Source organism: Lissotriton vulgaris, chromosome 7 (assembly GCF_964263255.1).
Source record: "Lissotriton vulgaris chromosome 7, aLisVul1.2, whole genome shotgun sequence".
In the NCBI taxonomy this organism is placed as follows: Eukaryota; Metazoa; Chordata; class Amphibia; order Caudata; family Salamandridae; genus Lissotriton; species Lissotriton vulgaris.
Genome location: NC_141695.1, coordinates 793,608,565 through 793,628,200, shown reverse-complemented (window position 1 = coordinate 793,628,200; position 19,636 = coordinate 793,608,565). Strand labels below are relative to the sequence as shown.

The window sequence follows — 19,636 nt, the reverse complement described above, 5'->3', positions numbered from 1 at the left end:
CTCTGGACTATAAATCTCCTTCTTGCATCCTTCATAACAACTAATATTGGTCTGGATTAAAAATCTGCAGGTTCATATATTGTCAATGCCTGTAGCAGCATCACTGTTATTGCAGGCAGTAATTTACACTGTATTTAGAGCCTGACACAGTAATTTAGGGATTAACTAGCAGAAAAACTGGCAGAATCATTAGGGTGAGTTCACAAAAATTTAGTAAATCTGCATCCATGCAACTACTCCTACAAAAGGGTGTGATTTGCTACTTTTTGGAATTCACAAGCATTCCCAATAGTAGGCCTGGAAAGGTACACCAGGCGCAGGTTTCCAGGTGTACTACTTTCGCCAATGCGTCATTTTATACAGTTTAGAGTTAAGCCATGGGAAAATGGAGCCCAATATTTCTCATGATAGGGGAACCCCTTCCCCAAAACCTCCTCTGAGCTTAGAGGTGATCCATTCACCTCTCAATCCCAGCAGGGGAATAAATCCAGCCTTTAACTGGAGTAAACGTCTGACCATTTCCAAGGTTGGAAAGGGATCAGTGTCCACCAACATATGCACCTTGTTCCACCCACTTCTCAACCGCTGTATGTGAGCTAATACTGCACATTTCTGCACACTCATGTCAGAGAATCATCTAGTAATAAACCTCTTTACACTGACCAGGACTGTGAATTCATCGCAGTCATAAATGAAGATATTTTTGTCAGTTTCGGCTGTAACACACATTTGCAGATGTGAATTCTTTTAGGGAATTGCCCTCAGTGTGTCTGTGATCAGTACTACAGGAGTATTGCATCAAAGTCCACCACAGGCATCGCTTATGTTATGTAAGGTGCCGCGGTAATGGTGCTTATCAATTGATATTATTATTTGTACCTCCAGGTAATTTCTAGAAATGTATAAACTGTGCAATTCAAACATCAGATAGCATAATTCCTGGACATTTTTATTGCTCAACACCAGTACAGCCATATTTTAATGAGAGGGTTTGTTTTGCCTTTCAGGGTGTTACTAGCCTATGACTGCTGTGTATGCCTATAAGTACAACCTCTTTAGGCAGGTCAAGGATTTCTGCTAACTCTATTTTCAGGAACGATTTCAAGTCTTCACTGTGTTGTTCTCATATAATCGCTCTCTGCTTGTTCTTAATGCGTACCATCCTATCTTCATACACTCCTTGGAGTCTCAAATAGGATTACTGGCAATCATCCTGCCTTTTCAACCAACACCAGTTTGTTCTAGGTTCCAAAAGATCCACATCACCTGGGTAGTTCTACATGGTTCTGTACTGTCGCCTGAAGAAATATGATCACATCACTCCATTCCAGATGGAACTCCATTTGCCCTCCTTGATAGTCCGTACCATTTTCATAACCAGCCGCATCATTTACAAACCCTTCACTACTAGCACCCCTGCTTATCTTGCAGACAAGTTCACCATCTGTGATAGTTCTTGGCAACTCTACAGCCCAGACTCCTTAGATTGCAGACTAAGAGGTATAAAAAGGAAAAAATAAGACGGCATGCCTCCATCTATTCACCCAGAATCTGGAACATCCCTGTATCCATTGCATCCCTCATGTTCCTATCCCTTTCCCCACCACCCCCTCCCCCCTCCCTTTGATCCTCCTGATCTGCGGACGGCTCCTACCTCACAGAAAGAAGCACACATACCTTCCATCCCTAGACCACCTGACTTTCCCTTAAGTACTGATTACCCCACTTCCTTGGAGAACTAAATTGCTGATCTCAGTCAAGACCTTCAACTAGTTAATTCCAATCTTCAAAACCTTACTCGCACAATCTCGAAGCTCAAAAAGCTTCTGGAAATCAACCAGGCCTATGGGGCTAACGAAACCCCACTCATCAAACATCATAACTCACCACCTAGCGGATGGACGAACTTCCCCTGGTATGGGTCATCATACATCAAAAATTCTCCGAACTTGAACTGGAAAAGAGAACCTCCTCTCAATCCAATATCAAGACCCCAGAGGGTTCTTGATATTGATGCAGACATTCACTCCCTTCTGATATCTTACACCGCTACTAATAGAGATTCATCACCCTCGCCAGTCACTTTCCAAACTATTCCATCCAACTCACTTAAAAGACCTAATCGCAACTACAGAACTGTGGTGAGAACAAAGTACTACAAGTTCCCACAACCAACAGCAGGGCTTTAGAAACCAACCCTCATCTCAAGTCTATGATTCTCAACTGCAGGTCGACATTAAAACATACAGCTGATATTGTGAATCTTGTTCTCATGTAAGACATTGACCTCCTCATATTAATGGAAACATGGCTCAATGAGACCTCCTCACCTATCCTGGACATTCTAGTCCCACCTAACCATGACATCATCTGACTGGATAGAATTGGTAGAGATGGGTAGGGCTTAGCATGTATTTACCTCTCCAAGCTCACCCTGGAACACTCACAAACTGTGCCAATGCCCGCTTGTGAATATTTAGGTATAGAAATTTGGAGCAATAATATGATGGTATGCACACTCCACAAGATTTACCACCTGCAGGAAACAACCTACCTTCCACTGACCAAATAATGGAGACCATTTCTTCAAACTTGGATAAGCACACCAACCATATCTTCTTAGGGGATTTGAATGACGCTAACGACCCCATACAGAATACTTTCAAGGTCTTCCTCAAGGACCTTAACTTAATCCAGTCACACAACAGAAGTGCCACTCTCAATCTAAATATATCTAAGAATAATACCATTCAACTTAACTCCATAAATCTCTATGATTGATCAGACCACTACCTAATCTCCTTCCTCTTCCTAGAGAAGGTGTTGATTAGAAAGGTCATGGTTCTCGACCTATACCTTAGTTGACACAGAGAACAGGTTGTGGCCTTAAGAAACTCCTCACCCACCTACCTGGTAGGTTGCATGCTTCATCATCTGGGTCCAGCTGGACTGCCGAATGCAACCCAGCTGTGCCTTGACACCTGATTACAGCAGAGCAGGTTGATTTGTGAAAAGTGAAGTGCTATGTGAAGTGAAATTAATTGATAAAAAGGCCTCTAGGAAATGCCCTTATAAAAGTTTTAATTGTAGGGTCCTAGGGCATGAGTAAAAACATAGTCAGGATATATATGAGGTATAAATGTGCCTCAATATCACTGAAATAGGTGTAGGTCAAACTAGTTTCAGCCTTCTACGCTATTCGTGAGACTTTCTTCAGGACCAAAAATAGTGTGTGTGGCCAAAAAGGTATGAGAGGCCACTGGGGTGTATGTATCAGCCCACACTCTAAAGTGCGTGGTGAATGTAGTGGATCTTGTTACTTACAGATCCTGCGCGAAGAGTATATTAACTCCTCATGTGTACGGATTCATGGATCCTGTCACACAGGGGACTTCTTTTCATGTAGACCATTTGTCTCAGGATGGTGCCGCTGCTACCTACAGTGTGGACCGGATCCCGCCGATAGGACCGGAAATCCCTCAACTATATAAATACCACATACATACAGTCTTGATGGCAGTGTTTCATTCTGTCTTTATCCACATATCCCTCATGCCATGCTCCATAGGGGGAGTGTTATTGACGAAAAGGCAGTAGTATCTTGGATGGACTTTTCTTCTCCAAAAGTGCGTGGTGAATGTAGTGGATCTTGTTACTTACATATCCTGCGCAAAGAGTATATTAACTCCTCATGTGTACGGATTCATGGATCCTGTCACATAGGGGACTTCCTTTCATGTAAACCGTTTGTCTTAGGATAGTGCCTCTGCTACCTACGGTGTGGACCGGATCCCGCCGATGGGACCGGAAATCCCTCAGCTATAGAAATACCACATACATACAGTCTTCATGGCAGTGTTGCATTCTGTCTTTATCAACATATCCCTCATGCTATGCTCCATAGGGGGAGTGTTATTGACGAAAAGGCAGTAGTATCTTGGATGGACTTTTCTTCTCCAGAAGGTACTTCTAGAGAAAAAGATCCTCTTACTGTGTTGCATCATATACTCTACCAACTCCCCTTTTCTTTTGTTTCTATAGAGGCAGATGTATTCCCTTGAAAGCTTATTTACAGTTGAATATGTCCTCCTTGTTTGTATTCCCATTCCTTTTTCTTTGTTGATGCTGGGGAACCAGAGGAGGATGGCTGTCTGTCTCTACTTGCTTATGATGATGATACTTGGGCCTTCCAAGCTCTAGGACCACTGAAGATGTTCTTACCTGTACTTCCAGTCTTTGTCCCCTTACTTGATCCCCAGATCTACTGGTTGAACACAGCACCCATCTTTGTGGTGCTGCATCCTGCAAATGCAAAGTACCTAATATTCATTTTGCAGCCTGCTCAGCGTACATGTCTACCATGGTTTCCTAAAATGTTCTCAGGCATTTTCTCACTCTTTTGACTAGCAGTCACCAACAAGGCTGAACAGAACCTTGACCAGGACTGTCCAGAGTATCAAACTAAGACGTGTAGATAAACACAAATGTTTAGCAAATTTAACATCTCCTTGAAGTCTTGTTGGGCTTGTCTGTCTCTGCAGGGTCGCCCCCAAACATTTTACCTTCACTCCTCCTGTTTCTCTGAAAGCGTTTTGCTGGCCTATGGGACTCTGTGCACTTTACCACTGCTTGACAGTGCTAAAGTGCTTGTGCTCTCTCCTTTAAGCATTGTAAAACTGGCTTCCACCCAATTGGCATGTTTAATTTACTTATCAGTCTCAAGTAAAGTAGCACTTCATGTGCCCAGTTACTGTACATTAAATGCTACTAGTGGACCTGCAGCACTCATTGTCCCACTCACCTACGTAGCCCTATAACTCATGTCTCATGCCTGCCATTGCAGTCTGCATGCAGTTTTAAACTACCAATTTGACTTGGCAAAATAAAGCGTTTGCTAAGTCTAAAGTGTCCTTTTTAATACATATGTCACTTCAAGGGTAGGCCCTAAATAGCCGATAAGGTAGGGTGCAGGGTATTTAAAAAATTGGACATGTACTTTGTCTCTCCCATTGTATAACAATGGATTACCTTATTACATTTAATAAGTGATAACTTTTATTTGGGAGTAGGTAGTAATGTTGAGTTTGGTATTTGAAGTATTGTAATTTCAAACACTCTGTATTGGTGAAGTCAGATTTTAGGTCACAATTCTGAAAAATGCCACTTTTAGAAAGTTGTCATTTTGCTTGTCCTAACCATTTGTATTGTATTGCAATTACATTTATATAGTGCTTACTACCCCTGACAAGGTGTTAAAGCGCTTTTACAGCGAGTAGCACGCTACTTCGGAAACCCATAAAGGATTAGTGGTGAATTAGCATGGTGAAATATGAAAGTAATTTGAGTGGTGGATATTAGTCAGTTATTTGGGGTGAGAAGGATAGCGTACGCATAGAAGGGGAAGAAAGGTTTGCATTCATGTGGCACCTGTTACACCTGATGGATGTTGAAGTGCGTTTCTGGAGAGGAGCACACTACTCCGGAACCCATAAAGGATGTGTGTTGAAAATTAGTATAGTTAAATACAAAGTAATTTGATTGGTGGATATGTCATTCAGTTATTTGGATAGAGAAGGGTAGGCGGCGGGATAGAAGAGGGAAAGAGGTTTGTATTTATATAGTGCTTCAAAACTCCTGATGGGGTTTTGAAGCACTTTTTGGCGAGTAACACGCTACTCTGGAACCCATACGGATTAGTGTTGAATTAGTATGGTGAAACACGAAAGTAATTTGAGTGGTGGATATGTTAGTCAATTATTTGGATTGAGAAGGGTTGGGGAGGGGTAGAAAAGGGAAAAAAGGTTTTAATTTATATAGCGCTTGTAACCCTGATGGGGTGTTGAAATCTTCTTTGGCGAGTAGCACCCTACTCTGGAACCCATAAAGGATTAGTGGTGAATTAATATAGTGGAATATGGAATTTGAGAAGTGGACATGTTAGTCTGTTATTTTCATTGAAAAGAATAGTGGAAGGATAGAAGAATGACGGAATTGGATTTCTTTGGGGGGCGGTGTCATAGTAGGAGGAGGAGGTTTATGGATGAGTAAAAATGGGTTTTGGAGGGGAAGAGTCAGAGGGAACAGTTTAAAAAGGTTTGTTTTGGGGGATCGGTATACACACAGATCCCAGTACTTGGAAGGTACATAGATGCACAATGGAAGCAAGTGCATGTAGACCAAATATGCACCAGATAAACTCCGGTTTTCAAGTGTTATTGTACTTTAACTATTATTATTTTTTAAACAACATAATTATTCTACATGCTTATACAAAGCAATACACAAAGATAGGTACATATCTATTGTGAAAATAAATGCTATGTACAGAGGGATATGCTGTAAATTTCTGTTTGCGTATGGTGCTTATGTGGGAAAGAGCCAATTCTTGAGTAGTTTTCCGTAGATAAGGTGGCTCTCGGTAGATCTTATGTTGGGGAGTAAAGAGTTCCATAGTTTGGCTGCTTGAACAGAGAAGGATGTGCAGCCCATGTTTTTTTTCCTTGTATCTTGGGATTTTGAGGCCAGGTGCCCCTTTAGAGTGGAGGTTCCTTTGTTGAATGTGTTTGGTGATGTTATTGCTGATGAAGAGCGGTCCCATTCCATGTATTGCTTTGTAGGTGATACAAAGCAGCTTGAACGTGGATCTTCTGGCAACTGGTAACCAATGCAGGGCTTTAAATGCTGGTGAGATGAGGTCTCGCGGTTTGATATGCAAGAGTAGTCTGGCAGCCGAGTTCTGAATCCATTGTAGTCTTTTCATGGTTGTTAAAGGTGATCCGTGATAGAGGCTATTGGCATTATCGAGTTTGGACAGGACAAGGGAGACGTTAGCTTTGACCTTGTGTGGCAATTGCGATTCTCCTATTACCATGACTAGAGAATCTGGATTTCATTAAAGACACGGAGGCTCACATTATGCATAATCTTTTAATGCAGTCTCTAAGCAGCCTCATACATCATAGTAAAAAGTTTCCATAAAAGAACATTCAGAATGGATAAAGGGCATGAGCCAACATGAATCTGCCTCTTTTAAATGTGGAAATACAGACAAGTCCATAAAATACAATAAACTTCAATATGTCCAAATAACTTCAGAAGAACTTCATGTGAAAATATCCGAAGGCCGGAGAACCATAGAAGGATCAAATCATCTCGAAATTAAGAATGATTATCTGAAAAGGAGAAAAAAAGTAAATTTGGAGGAAACCAATCAAATAAATAAGACAATAACATTTGTAACACATTAAAATAAGAATCAATATGTTAAAACTGTAAGCAAGATAATAAAAAGGTAATACAGACTATTAAGCTAAAGCTGTAAACACAAGTGCAAGCAAAGAGAAAAGGACATATCCTAGGGAGGGATGGGTGGGATAATGTGAGCCTCCGTGTCTTTAGTGAAATCCAGATTCTCTAGTCATGGTAATAGGAAAATCGCATTTTCATAACAAGAACGGAGGCTACATTATGCATGTTGATAGCTTTGTAAGACTATGTCAGACATATGTTCTATAGGCTTACAGTAATGTAGAGCAAATGTGCTAGAATTCGACCAATCAGCAGCTTTAAGAATACCATCCAATTTACCACCAGACCAGAGGGATTTGCTGGCCATGGCACCCCTAAGAGAGTGAGCCTGATATTTACGTAAATCGATACCTGCTAAGCTCATAGCTGTTTAATCCCATCTAGAAATGGAAGTAGAAGAAATAGCTTTTTGTGGTCTAACAAAGGAAATGAGTAACTGTTTGACATCAGGGGTCGAAGAAGAGACATTCTGAGATCATACTCTCTCAAACAATCAACCACACAAAGTTTAGGGCAGGAGTCAAAGCGAGGACAGAAGATTGAATCAAACATAGTTTTAGTTCTTCTATAATTTTCAAATTTCACACGAAACATGTTATAGGACCTATTAGAAATCTCTAAAGCTTTAACGTTGGAAACTCTTCGACAGGAAATAAGACATAAAAGAGTGGCGAGTTTAATTGAGAGGAATTTTCTGTTAAGGAAAGTGTTATCAGGCCAACTAGTGAAAAGGTCTAAAATTAATTTAACATCCCAAAGAGAATCATACTTTGGTTTTGGGGACTTTTTAGATGGATGCTCTTCATAACTCTACAAATAATAACGTTTTTACCTACCGTTTTACCATTCACAAGAGTATGACCAGTAGATATAGCTGATCTATAACAATTGATGGTTCTATAGCTAAGACCTCTATCAAATTGTTCAGAGAGGCAATTAACTATTTCAACAATAGGTGCCTTAAGGGAATCCAGGTTCCTTTCCACGCACCAACGAACCCAGGTCCTCCAAATGTTGTTGTTTCTGTAGTGGGTGCCAGGAGACCATGACTCTAAGAGGAAAGTTGAAGCTGTAGACGAAAGTCCTGAGATTTCGATTGATCTCCTGACCCTCTCCAAGCAAGAAGGTTCAAACTCCCTGTCTGGATCAGAGGGTGAATTCCGCCATCTATGTCTGTTAGGAGGTGATCCAGGGAAGGAATTAGGAAGTGGGTGTTGTAAGTCAGTTCCAGAGCCGTTGGGAACCAAGCCTGAGAAGGCCAGAAGGAAGTTACTAGAACAAGGGAGCAATGTTCGATTCTCACTTTCTGTAAAACTCTTTGGGTCATGGCAAAGGGGGGAACGGCATAGGCCCTTAGGTCCTTCCAGGATTGGAGAAAGGCGTTCACAGCTAGAGCTCCGGAATCGGGCATCCAGCTGAAGTATTTTTTCAGTTGAAATGTTAGTCTGCTTGCGAAAAGATCTATTTCCAAAGATCCCCAAGCCTTGTTCAGACAGTTGAAAATGAAAACGTCGAGTTTCCAATCGCTGTGGTCTAGGAGAAATCTCGAGTTCCAATCCGCTGAGATGTTCCTTTTCCCTTGAAGGTATTCTGCTTTCAGAGCGATTTTGTGTTCTAGACAGAATATCCAAAGTTTTTTGGCCAGATTCGAAAGGTCCGCAGACTTGGTGTCATCCAGACGATTTATATAGGCCACTGCAGACATGTTGTCCATCTTTAAGACGACCGACCTCAATTGAAGAGAGTGTTTGAAACCCATCAAAGCATAAATACCAGCTGTGAGTTCCGAGTAATTTATGCGTTGAGAGGATTCTTCCAGAGACCAGGTTCCACCGGTGTTCTGGTCGAGAAGGCAGGCTCCCCAGCCATGCAGGCTGGCATCTGACTCCAAAATGAATTCGGGTTTCGAACCATAAATTGCTTTACCGTTACAAACTTCCAGGTTTTCCAGACACCAATTCAGTTCCAACTTGGGATCCAGGTCTTGAGAGACGTGATCTTCGTACCAAAGACCGGATCATAGGGCTCTCGCTTTCACTCTTTGGAGGGCTCGATAATTCAGAGGCCCAGGAAAGATTGGCCAGTTCCCTGAGCGGAAAGTCTTCTTGTTTCAGGACACGACAAATTTCTTTCTTGATTTTGGTAATCTTCTTGGAAGGAAGAAGGAGGAGACATCTAGATGCGTCCACAGTGAAACCCAAAAATTCCATCAATCTTGAAGGAGTCAAGACTCATTTGTTGATGATGAAGCCTAGATTTTTGAGAAGGTTCATAACTGGTTTTAGATCCTGAGAAATTTGGGAAAGTTCCTGAGACATACTTAAAATGTCGTCTACATCGATGATCAAAAGGATTCCTCTTTCTCTTAGAAAAGAGGCGATTGATCTCATAACTTTGGTAAAGCACCAACGGGCTGAAGAAAGTCCGAATGGGAGGGCTTTGAACTGGTACAATCGATCTTTAGAGAAAGGGTTGATGGATTTCGGCCATAGGAATGGTGAAGTAGGCATCCTTCAGGTCTAGTTTTACTAGCCAGTCTCCTTCAAAAGAAGATCTCTTAAGAGATGAATTCCATCCATTTTAAAGTGCCTGTACACCAAAAATGTGTTGAGATGTTTTAAGTTTATAACGGGTTTCCACCCTTTCTCTTTTTTCTCTATCAGGAACAGGGTGCTTATGAATCTGAGCTCTTCTAGGGAAACTTCCATGATCGCACCTTTCTTGAGCATGGAGGAGATCTCCTCTTCTATTATTTTTTGGAAGAGAGGACTGAGTAGGAGTTTCTGTAAAGTCTATTTTGAAACCCTTGACGGTGTTCAAGACCCAAGGATCTTGAGTGACCATCTTCCAGTTCTGAAAAAAGAATTTGAGTCTCCCTCCCACCTCTAGGGGGAAAGAAAGAGGGCAAGGAGGAGGGGCAAGAATACTCACTTGGTGTGATGTTGGTGGAGGATTGACCATGAGATCTAAATCCTCGAGCGCATGCCTCGTCCTCTTTGGGGATAGAACTGCTTTACTGCCTCTTCTGAAACCGCGTGATCTTGAGGAGGGCCTTTGGTTAAATCGGCCAGAAGAGAGGCCCCTTCTTCCGGCCCGACCAAAAAGATTATTATTAAAAACCTTGCGAATGTTTTGTTTGGCTTTATCTAAAGCCGTAAAGGTTGAAACATACTTGCCAAGAGATTTTATGAGATCCTCGCCAAATAGTAAGCCTTTATGATTCTTAGAGGTCTCCTTATCAGCCATGTCAGAGAGTTTAGGATTTATTTTGGTTAACACAACTCTACGCCTCTCTGCGTTTAACCTGGCATTAGCATTTCCAAGGAGGATTAAGGCTCTCTGGCTCCAGCCTCTAATTCAGTCAGTATTAAGGGGAGTGCCGTTAACATGGCTCTCTTCAGCTGCGTCTATAATTCTAGCCAATGGGCCTAGGATGTCTAGAACACGGTCCTGAGATCCTTTAAGGGATCTCTCATGTCTTTGCGAGGATCCCACCCAAGCTTGAAGAGAAATGTTATCAATTCTGGGTCTAAATTAGGAGTTTGGCAAGCTTTTTTTTATCAATTGTGGGTCTGGAGCACTCAGCCTTCAGAATATTGCGAGTGGTACGTTCAAGTGGGTATCTTAACCATTTATTAATTAATTTAGCCACGTGGTCCTGAGGCCACCATTCAGAACTCCTAGGGTGTTTAAGGTTGAGGGGAGAGAACATTTCTTCTCCTAGAGGGTCAAGAATGGTATCCTTTAAAGAAGAAGAGGGTTCTGGAGTGTTAAAAGGGTCTTGATCGTAGTCCTCGTTTAAATCAAGGATGTATTCGTCGGGGTATCTGAAGAATTATTATCCCTGAATTCATTCTCTCCCATAAGGTCATGAGCACTTAGATTTTGTGTGCCGCTAAGGACACCCGGATATTGTGTGCCGCGAGGGACACCTTGATAAGTCGTGCCGTGAGGGACACCAAATGGTTTTGAGGTGCGAGGACCTGCGGTTGTATTTGAGGTGCTAGGACCGCCCCGATATTGTGAGGTGCGAGGACCTCCCGTAGTGCTCTTAGGGGCTAAATGTTCAAAGTTTTTTTACTTTTTTTGATCTTTTACCCCTCAAATCTTCAACATTTTGAGTTTCAGTTATATCATCTTCATCAGATGTGAATGACCTTTTAGAGGACATGACCTTCTTTAAGGTATTAAATATGTAGGATTGCATTTCGTCATGTAAACGTTTTTTAAAGTGTTCATTTTCTATATTAGCAGTAGGGGCAGAAGCACCCTCAGAGTCTGAGTCAGACATGGTTTTTAATAGAAGTATTATAAGATGATGACAATTAAAGAGAGAGTAATAGACCTTTAAAATGTTAAATCCACAAGAAGAATAAAGGCAGGGAAAGCGTTTCCTTTACCTTAATATTACTATTGTTTATATCCTAAAATCAAATGAATACATTTCATTGGTTCATAAAAAGCGATTTAAAGACTTGCGGTGGGGTGAGGAGGCACCAGCTGATCACGGAGGTCGAGTAACGAACTCAAAATTGCTCGCGATCAGCTGTGCCGTGCATAACCATGGAAACCGGCGTCTTGCGCCGGGAAGAACAAAAGAGAAATGCTCGTCTCTAGGGAAAGAAGAAAGGACCTTTGCAACGCGTGTACGCGACGTAGTTGCTGCCAAGGTCCACTCCTCTAACTTGCGAGTGTAACACACTTGCGCTAGAGGAGCGGTGTGAAGAGTGTTAAAGTCGAGGCATGAAACTCCGTATTTAGGGAGTTTCAAAGCTAAAATCAATGCGGCAGTAGGCAGAGGGGGCAGGGGCTCCGAAACGGAGTGGGACCTATGAAACGGCGGCAAAGGTGAAATTTGGTAAGAATCATAATGTAAGTTAAATGGAGCAAATACTTATGTTTGCTGTGAAGAGAAACCGTTACGAAAAAACACGAAATACACAAAGTAAGCAATGTGAAGAATTACGAAATTAGGCACAAAGTGTAGGCCACAATAAAAGGCAAGATAATGTAAGAAAGTAAGACAACTTATCTGCTCAGAGCCCCATTTAAAAGAGGCAGATTCATGTTGGCTCATGCCCTTTATCTATTCTGAATGTTCTTTTATGGAACCTTTTTACTATGATGTATGCGGCTGCTTAGAGACTGCATTAAAATATTATGCATAATGTAGCCTCTGTTCTTGTAATGAAATCCCAAATGAGGGAAAATTTGTTGCAGTGTTTTTAGTGACAAAGCTTGATCTTGCTAGTTTGTCCACTTGGGCATTCATCGATAGCTTGGAGTCCATGGTCATTCCGAGGTTTCTTACTTCCTTTGATACTTTAGGCAGTGATCCCAGTTAATCAGGCCAGGCGGCAAGCGGGTCATAATGTTTCCAATCTCCGCACATGAGTATTTCAGTTTTGGAAGCTTTCAATTTGAGATGGCTCCAAGTCATCCACCGATCCACGGCTCTGAGCCAACTGAAAATTGGGGATTTTCCAATGTCTTTGGGGCATTCCAGATGAAGGAGTATTTGCATGTCATCTGCATAGTTATAGCACGAGAGGTGAAATTGATTGATCAGTACCAGTAATGACTTCATGTAGATGTTGAAAAGCATGGGAGAGATGATAGAGCCCTGAGGGAACCCTGCTTTTGTGGAGTACGGTTTGGACGAGAAAGGTGGGGTATGGATGACATTAGTTCTGTTTTGAAGGTAGGACGCAATCCAGCCTAGAGCATTTCCCTCTATGCAGGCTTCATAGAGTCTTTGTCTCAGAGTGTCATGGTCAACCGTGTCAAAGGCAGCCGAAATGTCCAAGAGGAGTAGCGCAGCAACCCCGTTACGATCTACTGTATTCTTCAGGGTGCCTGCAGCCTGCTCCTGGGTCACATGACTAGGTGTGAGTGGCAGTTGACCTTTGTTTATTCCCGCTAGACAGCTACACAATATGGAGAGTGGGTAATGGCAGGATGGGTCATCTAGGCAGGAAAGGGTGCAGAGCTATCAACTACCACACTTGCACTTCAAAGTGTCTCCCTCAGCACACTCACAAAGGGCTTCAGACTAGGCCATTGTGCGCCCTGTCAGCAAGGGCAGAGAGTTCCAGACACTTCTGTGGGGCAGGGATGACAGCAGAATCTTCTCCCACTTCAAAGGGGTCACCAGGTATAAAAATAGGGCACACAGACCAACTCTTCAGTTCACTTTTTGGACCTGTAGAAGGACACTCCGAGGACTGCCCTGCTGTCTGTGGCCTGCTGTGTACTTCAGAGCACTACTCTGCTTCATCAAGAGGACTATCCTGCTGTATGACGCCTGCCTTGTGCCCACAGAGGTCTTCCCTGCTGCTTGAGGCCTGCTTGCACCCAGGCCTACCAAGTGACTCCAAAGGCTAGTTGGCTGATCTCCTGAGCCTAAGGGACAGAAAATGCTCCAACCACCTTGAACCTGCACCTAGAGCCAGCCTGAGTGAGTCCTGATCCTCCAAGTGGGGCACCTCCTCTCCTTGACCCTTGAAAGTGGGGTTAAAGGTGCTGTCCCAGCCTAATTTAAGGTTCCACCACATCTGGCAATAAGCCCCTAAAAACAACACAATGCAGACAGCGCACCAAGCACATAAGATACCATCTGTAGTGGGCCAAACTTGGTCTTGTGCCCAGCCTGTGCTTCATTGCAGCCGGCCTGAACTTGTGACTTTGCCCTGGTCCAGCGTGACTAGATACTCTCAGTTGGCGATTTGCACCTTTTTGTGTTAATTTTATCGAAATCTTTAAAATGGAATATCTACATTTCTACTTATCGGACTCTTGTAATTTTATTTATTACATTTTATTCTATTTTTCTATATTAGTGTGGGATTCTTTTGTGTTGTGTTTTCACTTTAGTACTGTAGGTGTGCTGTATAAATACTTTGCACATTGCCTCTATGTTAAGCCTGACTGTATTTCTGCCAAGCTACCAGATGGTTAAGCACAGGTTAATGTGATTATTTTTTTGGTTAACCCTGACAAGCTATGTGCCCCTTGTTTGAGTATGGTTTCACCCCCCTCAACCAAAAACCCAGTTTCTCACAAGCATTCTCTGATTGTGCTACCTGTGTTATATAGAAGGACCCGCAGTTCTGTCACTGATCATCTTTTGTGCCTCTATTATACTTTAGTATCTAGAGGAAAAGGAAGCACTGCTGATCGAGAACCAGAAAAAGGAGGTAGATTGCAATCTCTTCAAAGAGAAGATCACGGCCTTACACATCCAGGTGGATGAGCTGCAGAAGGAGCGAGACCAGGTAAACCTGAGACTATTTGATCACAGATAGGAAATCTTCAAGGTAAAAGGTATGGTGATGCAGACCAAGTGACACACATGCAGCATTGTGTAAGACTTGCATAAGGTCCAGCAGTTCCTATGCCCGTGGTGTGGGCCTCAACTTGTAGTACTCTGATCTGGGCACTTTCCTATTTTATACTGTTGCATGATCAGATGTGCCTTAAGGCCAATAATCTTGTACTTTTCCAGCCTCCTCTGCCTTCCATTATCTCTAAAACCAGCTATTCGAAGGCAAGGTCCTTACTGCGGTACCCCAGCATAAATTTTCGTTTTCTGTTGTCCACAGGCCTATGGTGCTAGGGATGCCGCCCAAACTCAGAGCACACAGACACGGGTTGAGAAGGACTTGCTTCGTCAGCAGATCCTTGATCTCAGTGGGGAAATATTCGAGTTGAAGCAACAGCTCAGGCGGATGCAGCTGAGATCCCAGCAGGTAGGAATGGTTTCCAGATATCCTGATTTGTACTACTCATTTTGGATTGCATTACTTTGGTTTGCCTTTAGTGGCCTGGCTGTTTATTTACTTATGTTTAATATAGTACTGTTATCATCTAGGTATATCATACCACTGTAGTGCATCAATAGGTACATAGTGACCAGAATAATTTATTGTTGCTTGGGCTATGGTGCTTGTCCAAGGGAACCAAATGAGGTTGATAGATGATGAAGCCCTCCCTGGCTGCGTAGACTCCTTTCACAGTCCCTGTGCCTCAAGATTCTCCCATTGTCTGTCTTTGTACCCGATTCATCACCATATATCCCCTCAGGATCAAATATAGCCCTTTCCCCTAATTCTTTATTTATATACCCAAATGTCTGTTCATGTGCCTCAAATTTGTCCAGTACTCTGTGCTCTGAGCTCCTCATGCTCACACTCAAATCAATATAATCCATGCATTTCAAATTCTCTTAGTGAACCCCAAGCTCCATGCACTGCCTTTCCATTTGCCTCAAGCCTGCTCAGGTGGGCAAGAAGAAGCAGTGAATGGGCTATGTTACGTGTAGAATGGAGGAAGGTTTTCTGCTTATCGTAGCCCACTCCAGATGGCACTAAGTATCGGACGCCAGTCGTCCTACTTTCCCTATGCAGGACAGCATCATAGAAGCCATACTACTCGCTCCACAATAGGAGGGAAGAAGTGAAAGTCTTCCCACTCTCATCAGTCCTCAAGAAAGTATTAGAAGCCACACGCTCTATTACACTAAAAAGACAGTAGAGTATGTGATACCCTCTCCATAGCACCCTACAGCCACAAAAGCTAGCGTGTATAGGTGCATTCAACTGGATACAGCAGTGGTTCCCAAACTGTGCACTGTGGCTTCCTGGGGAGCCGTCAAACCTAGCCAGGGGAGCTGTGCACCAAGCACTTCAATGCATTTAAAGTTGAAGGGTCTGTTGGCTTCAGTTAAACTGATTAGACTTAAATGCATGATGTTGATGATTTGTAAGTGACATGAATTAAGCTGTTAATTGATGGCATGTCGAGGGAGAAGACCTCCTTTTTCACTGGATCGCCATGTTCCAACACTCCCAAAGTAAGCGGAGGATGCCTGATTTATTTTGTTAGACTCGTTAATAGTTTCTCTTGTTTCCAAATGCATTTTACACCAATGCAAGTTATTAGAAGAGTACAGTTGTCATGTCTATTAAACACGAATAAGTTTTATTAAGTATTGACATTTGTACTTGGTGCTTCCAGTACCCATTTCTTTCAGCGCACAATCAATCAATCAGGGGATTATAAAGCACGCTACTCACCCGTGAGGGTCTCAAGGCACTGGTGGGGCGGGTGCAGCTCCGGATCAGTCGAAGAGCCAGGTCTTGAGGTACTTCCTGAAGGTGTGCAGAGTGGGGGGGCGTCTGATGTTGACTGGGAGCTTGTTTCAGTTCTTAGCTGTGACGTAGGAGAAGGCTTTTCCGCCTGCTCTAGTCTGCGGATGCTTGAGGTATTTGGGTACGATGTTGTGGAGGGATTTGTAGGCATGGGTAAGAAGCTTGCAGGTTACTCTCTTCTTGATGGGGAGCCAGTGGAGGTCTCATAGGAGCTGGGTCATGTGCTTGTGTCGTGGGGTTCCGATAATGAGTCTCTCTCCTTGAGCACAGGAAAATAAAACATCATATACGGCATAATACCAACATTTGGAAGCAAGAAAGAGGGCTGCTTTAAAAAAAGGAATTTTTTTTACTTGCATTGATTTGGAGGCAATATTAGGGAGGAGACATTAAAAATAAAGCTGTATGTGGTTTCAAAATCGTGAGTCGTCCTGCTGATACAGGTGTGTTGGCGCGTATGACATGGGTAGAAATGGAAGTCCATGCAAATATTCTTCAAGTGCAGAAACACTTTGCCAATGGGGCCTACATGCATATGGGTGCTATCTAACGCTGTAAGTGGGATAAAAAGGTTTGAGAGGGTACTCTAAAAAAAGCCATGGGTAAAGAAGTGTAACTAGGAATATTTTATTAGAAGTGCCACCTTAGTAATATGAAACACCCTTCGTATAGGATTATATTACCTTCATTAGCTTCATCCCAATTATTTTCAGGGGGAAAAATGCAAGTATTCCTGAGACCGGGCTTACAAACCACCCCCCCCCCCCACCCCCCCCCCCCCCACCCTCCAAAGAAAGTAACAGTGGTGAGCCAAGGGCAGAGGCCAATGGGTCAAGGGAGCCGCAGGTCGAAAAAGTTTGGGAACCACTGGGATACAGGGAATACTGAATTGCCCTATGTGTTGTACCAGTTGCAAGCCCCCTCTCTCACTCAACATTTGTGCCTATTGCAACATTGGTGTTCTTTTTATGCAACAATGTCTACACAAGACAACTTCAGCAATTTCCATTAGTGAATGTGAGGCCTCTTCCATAGCATACATCAGTAGAAGTACATTGAAGAAAATGGTTGCAGTTTTCCACAAACCAAGAGGAAGATTAACCTCAACACTAACCAAATGAGAGAAATATTAAGTATATATACCATTTTGGCTCATGAGCTACCTGTAGAGAATAGGTGACATTATTGTTATTCAAATGCTATCTGGCTATTGGTCACTCTTAAACAAATTTACAAGCACCTGGACACCTAGCTAGCCACTTGCCAGTGGCATTCAGTTCGAGCTTGTTCCAGCCTGATCCGGCTGCCACCTTTTGACCAAGTGACACAAACGCTGCCCGGGTGTCCCTGCCCAGGTTTTTCTTGCTCACCATTCTTCCCGCCAACAGAAGCCCCGTTCACCCCAGGACCTACCTAATGCAGGCCGCAGCATGACCGCATCAGTAGGCACCTGGACATTTAGCTTGCCACCTGCCAGTGGCCTACTTGTTCGATCCTAATCCAGCTTCCACCTTTCGACTAAGTGACCCCACTGCTGTCTGGGTTTTCCCGTCTGGGGTTTTCCAACTCACCATTCTTCCAGCGAACAGAAGCCCCGCCCACCAGATTATCTATTTAATTCATTCACAGCACCACTACGCCAAAGGCAAACCCGCCTGCTCCCTTTTGCACCCAGCACCTAGAACCCAGGCCTCAAGACTATCCAACACAACACCACAACCACAGCCACCACTGGAGATAACGAATGCTGCCACTTCTTTTCCGCTATCCTCTGTGGCTCAACAACATACATTGGCAAACACACTGCTGCTGTGCATCCTCCAGCACCATAGTAGGACCTTTCTCCTGCACCCATTGCAATTTCACCCTCAACACCTTAGACACCGACACCACTACCTCCATACAACTGATGCATGCCACCTCCCCGCACCAACTCACCGTCATGCTCCTCAACATCCAACACCTTAGGAGACACCCCACCAAAATCTGGGACCTCCTCAATGGCAACACACCCAATCTTCTCTTCCTGACTGAAACACGGCTCAACCAAGCCTCCAACCCGGATTTTGCTGCAGCTCTCCCACCCGCATACAAAATCATACACCAGGACAGACCCCACAAACCAGTTGGAGGATTTGCGATCATCCACAAAACACAATTGACTACACCACTTCCATGGACTTGGACACCAACCTCATGGAACACCTTCACTTCAAAATACAAAAGAGCTGAAATGCCACCCTTATGGTAACCCTCGCCTATCACCCCCCGGGCCACAGAGCGGAATTCTGCAACAGCATTGCAGACTTGATTGCTCCCCTCTCCATCAGATCAACCAACTACATCCTCCTCTGGGACCTCAATTTCCACCTGGAAGGCACCACAGACCCTAACTCCATGACCCTCCTTGACAGCCTCAGCAACCCAGCTGGTCTAAGGACCAACCCACATAGCAGGTCACATCTTTGACCCTATTTTCTCCTCACACAACAGGATCACCACCACCCACACAGCCCCACTCACATGGTCTGACCACCACGTCATACATTTCAAGATACCTGCCCACCAAGCCACCCCACCAGAAAAACCCAAAGCACCATCAAGACACTGGGGCAAAATATCAGGAAAAAACTGGACCCTATAGGAACACCCACCCAACCACACCAGGAACCTTGATGTCAAGACCAAGGTCTTCAATAGATGGCTCGCTGACTCCACCAACTACACCGCTTCCACTAGAAACAGGACGCACAAAAACAACAAACGACCCAACTGGTACACAAATGACCTCAGGGAATCAGAGAGCCACTGCAAACAAATAAAGAGAAAATGGAGACTCAACAAAAACACCACAGTGATATCCACATACAAAACCGCCCTCAACCTCTACTTCCAACTACAAGACTCAAAAAAGGCCTTAACTCTCAGACTCAAAGACAACTCCAACAATGGCAAAGAACTCTTCACCATCGTCAAGGAGTTTTCCAATCCTGCAGCTCCCAACATCATCATCCCATCTCAAGTACACTGCAACGACCTCTGAAACTTCTTTGAACAGAAGATTGCCAATTTCGACTCACTGAATACTGATATGAACTCCCGCGAGTAGCCGGACACCACCAAGCAGCAGCTAAGCAACTGGAACCCCCTCTATAACAAAGAAACCAGCGCCCTGATGA

General features: G+C 43.5%; 1 protein-coding gene across 2 annotated transcripts in view; it reads left to right on the top strand.

The window, feature by feature from the left end:
* The window catches only part of CARD14 (caspase recruitment domain family member 14), a 224,736-nt gene that overhangs the window by 96,089 nt on the left and 109,011 nt on the right, over positions 1-19,636 (top strand). For both annotated transcript variants that reach the window (XM_086931046.1, XM_086931047.1), the window contains exons 7-8: positions 14,457-14,582; positions 14,910-15,056. In XM_086931046.1, coding sequence (XP_086787172.1) covers positions 14,457-14,582; positions 14,910-15,056 — 273 coding nt within the window. The remainder of the gene's footprint in view (positions 1-14,456; positions 14,583-14,909; positions 15,057-19,636) is intronic.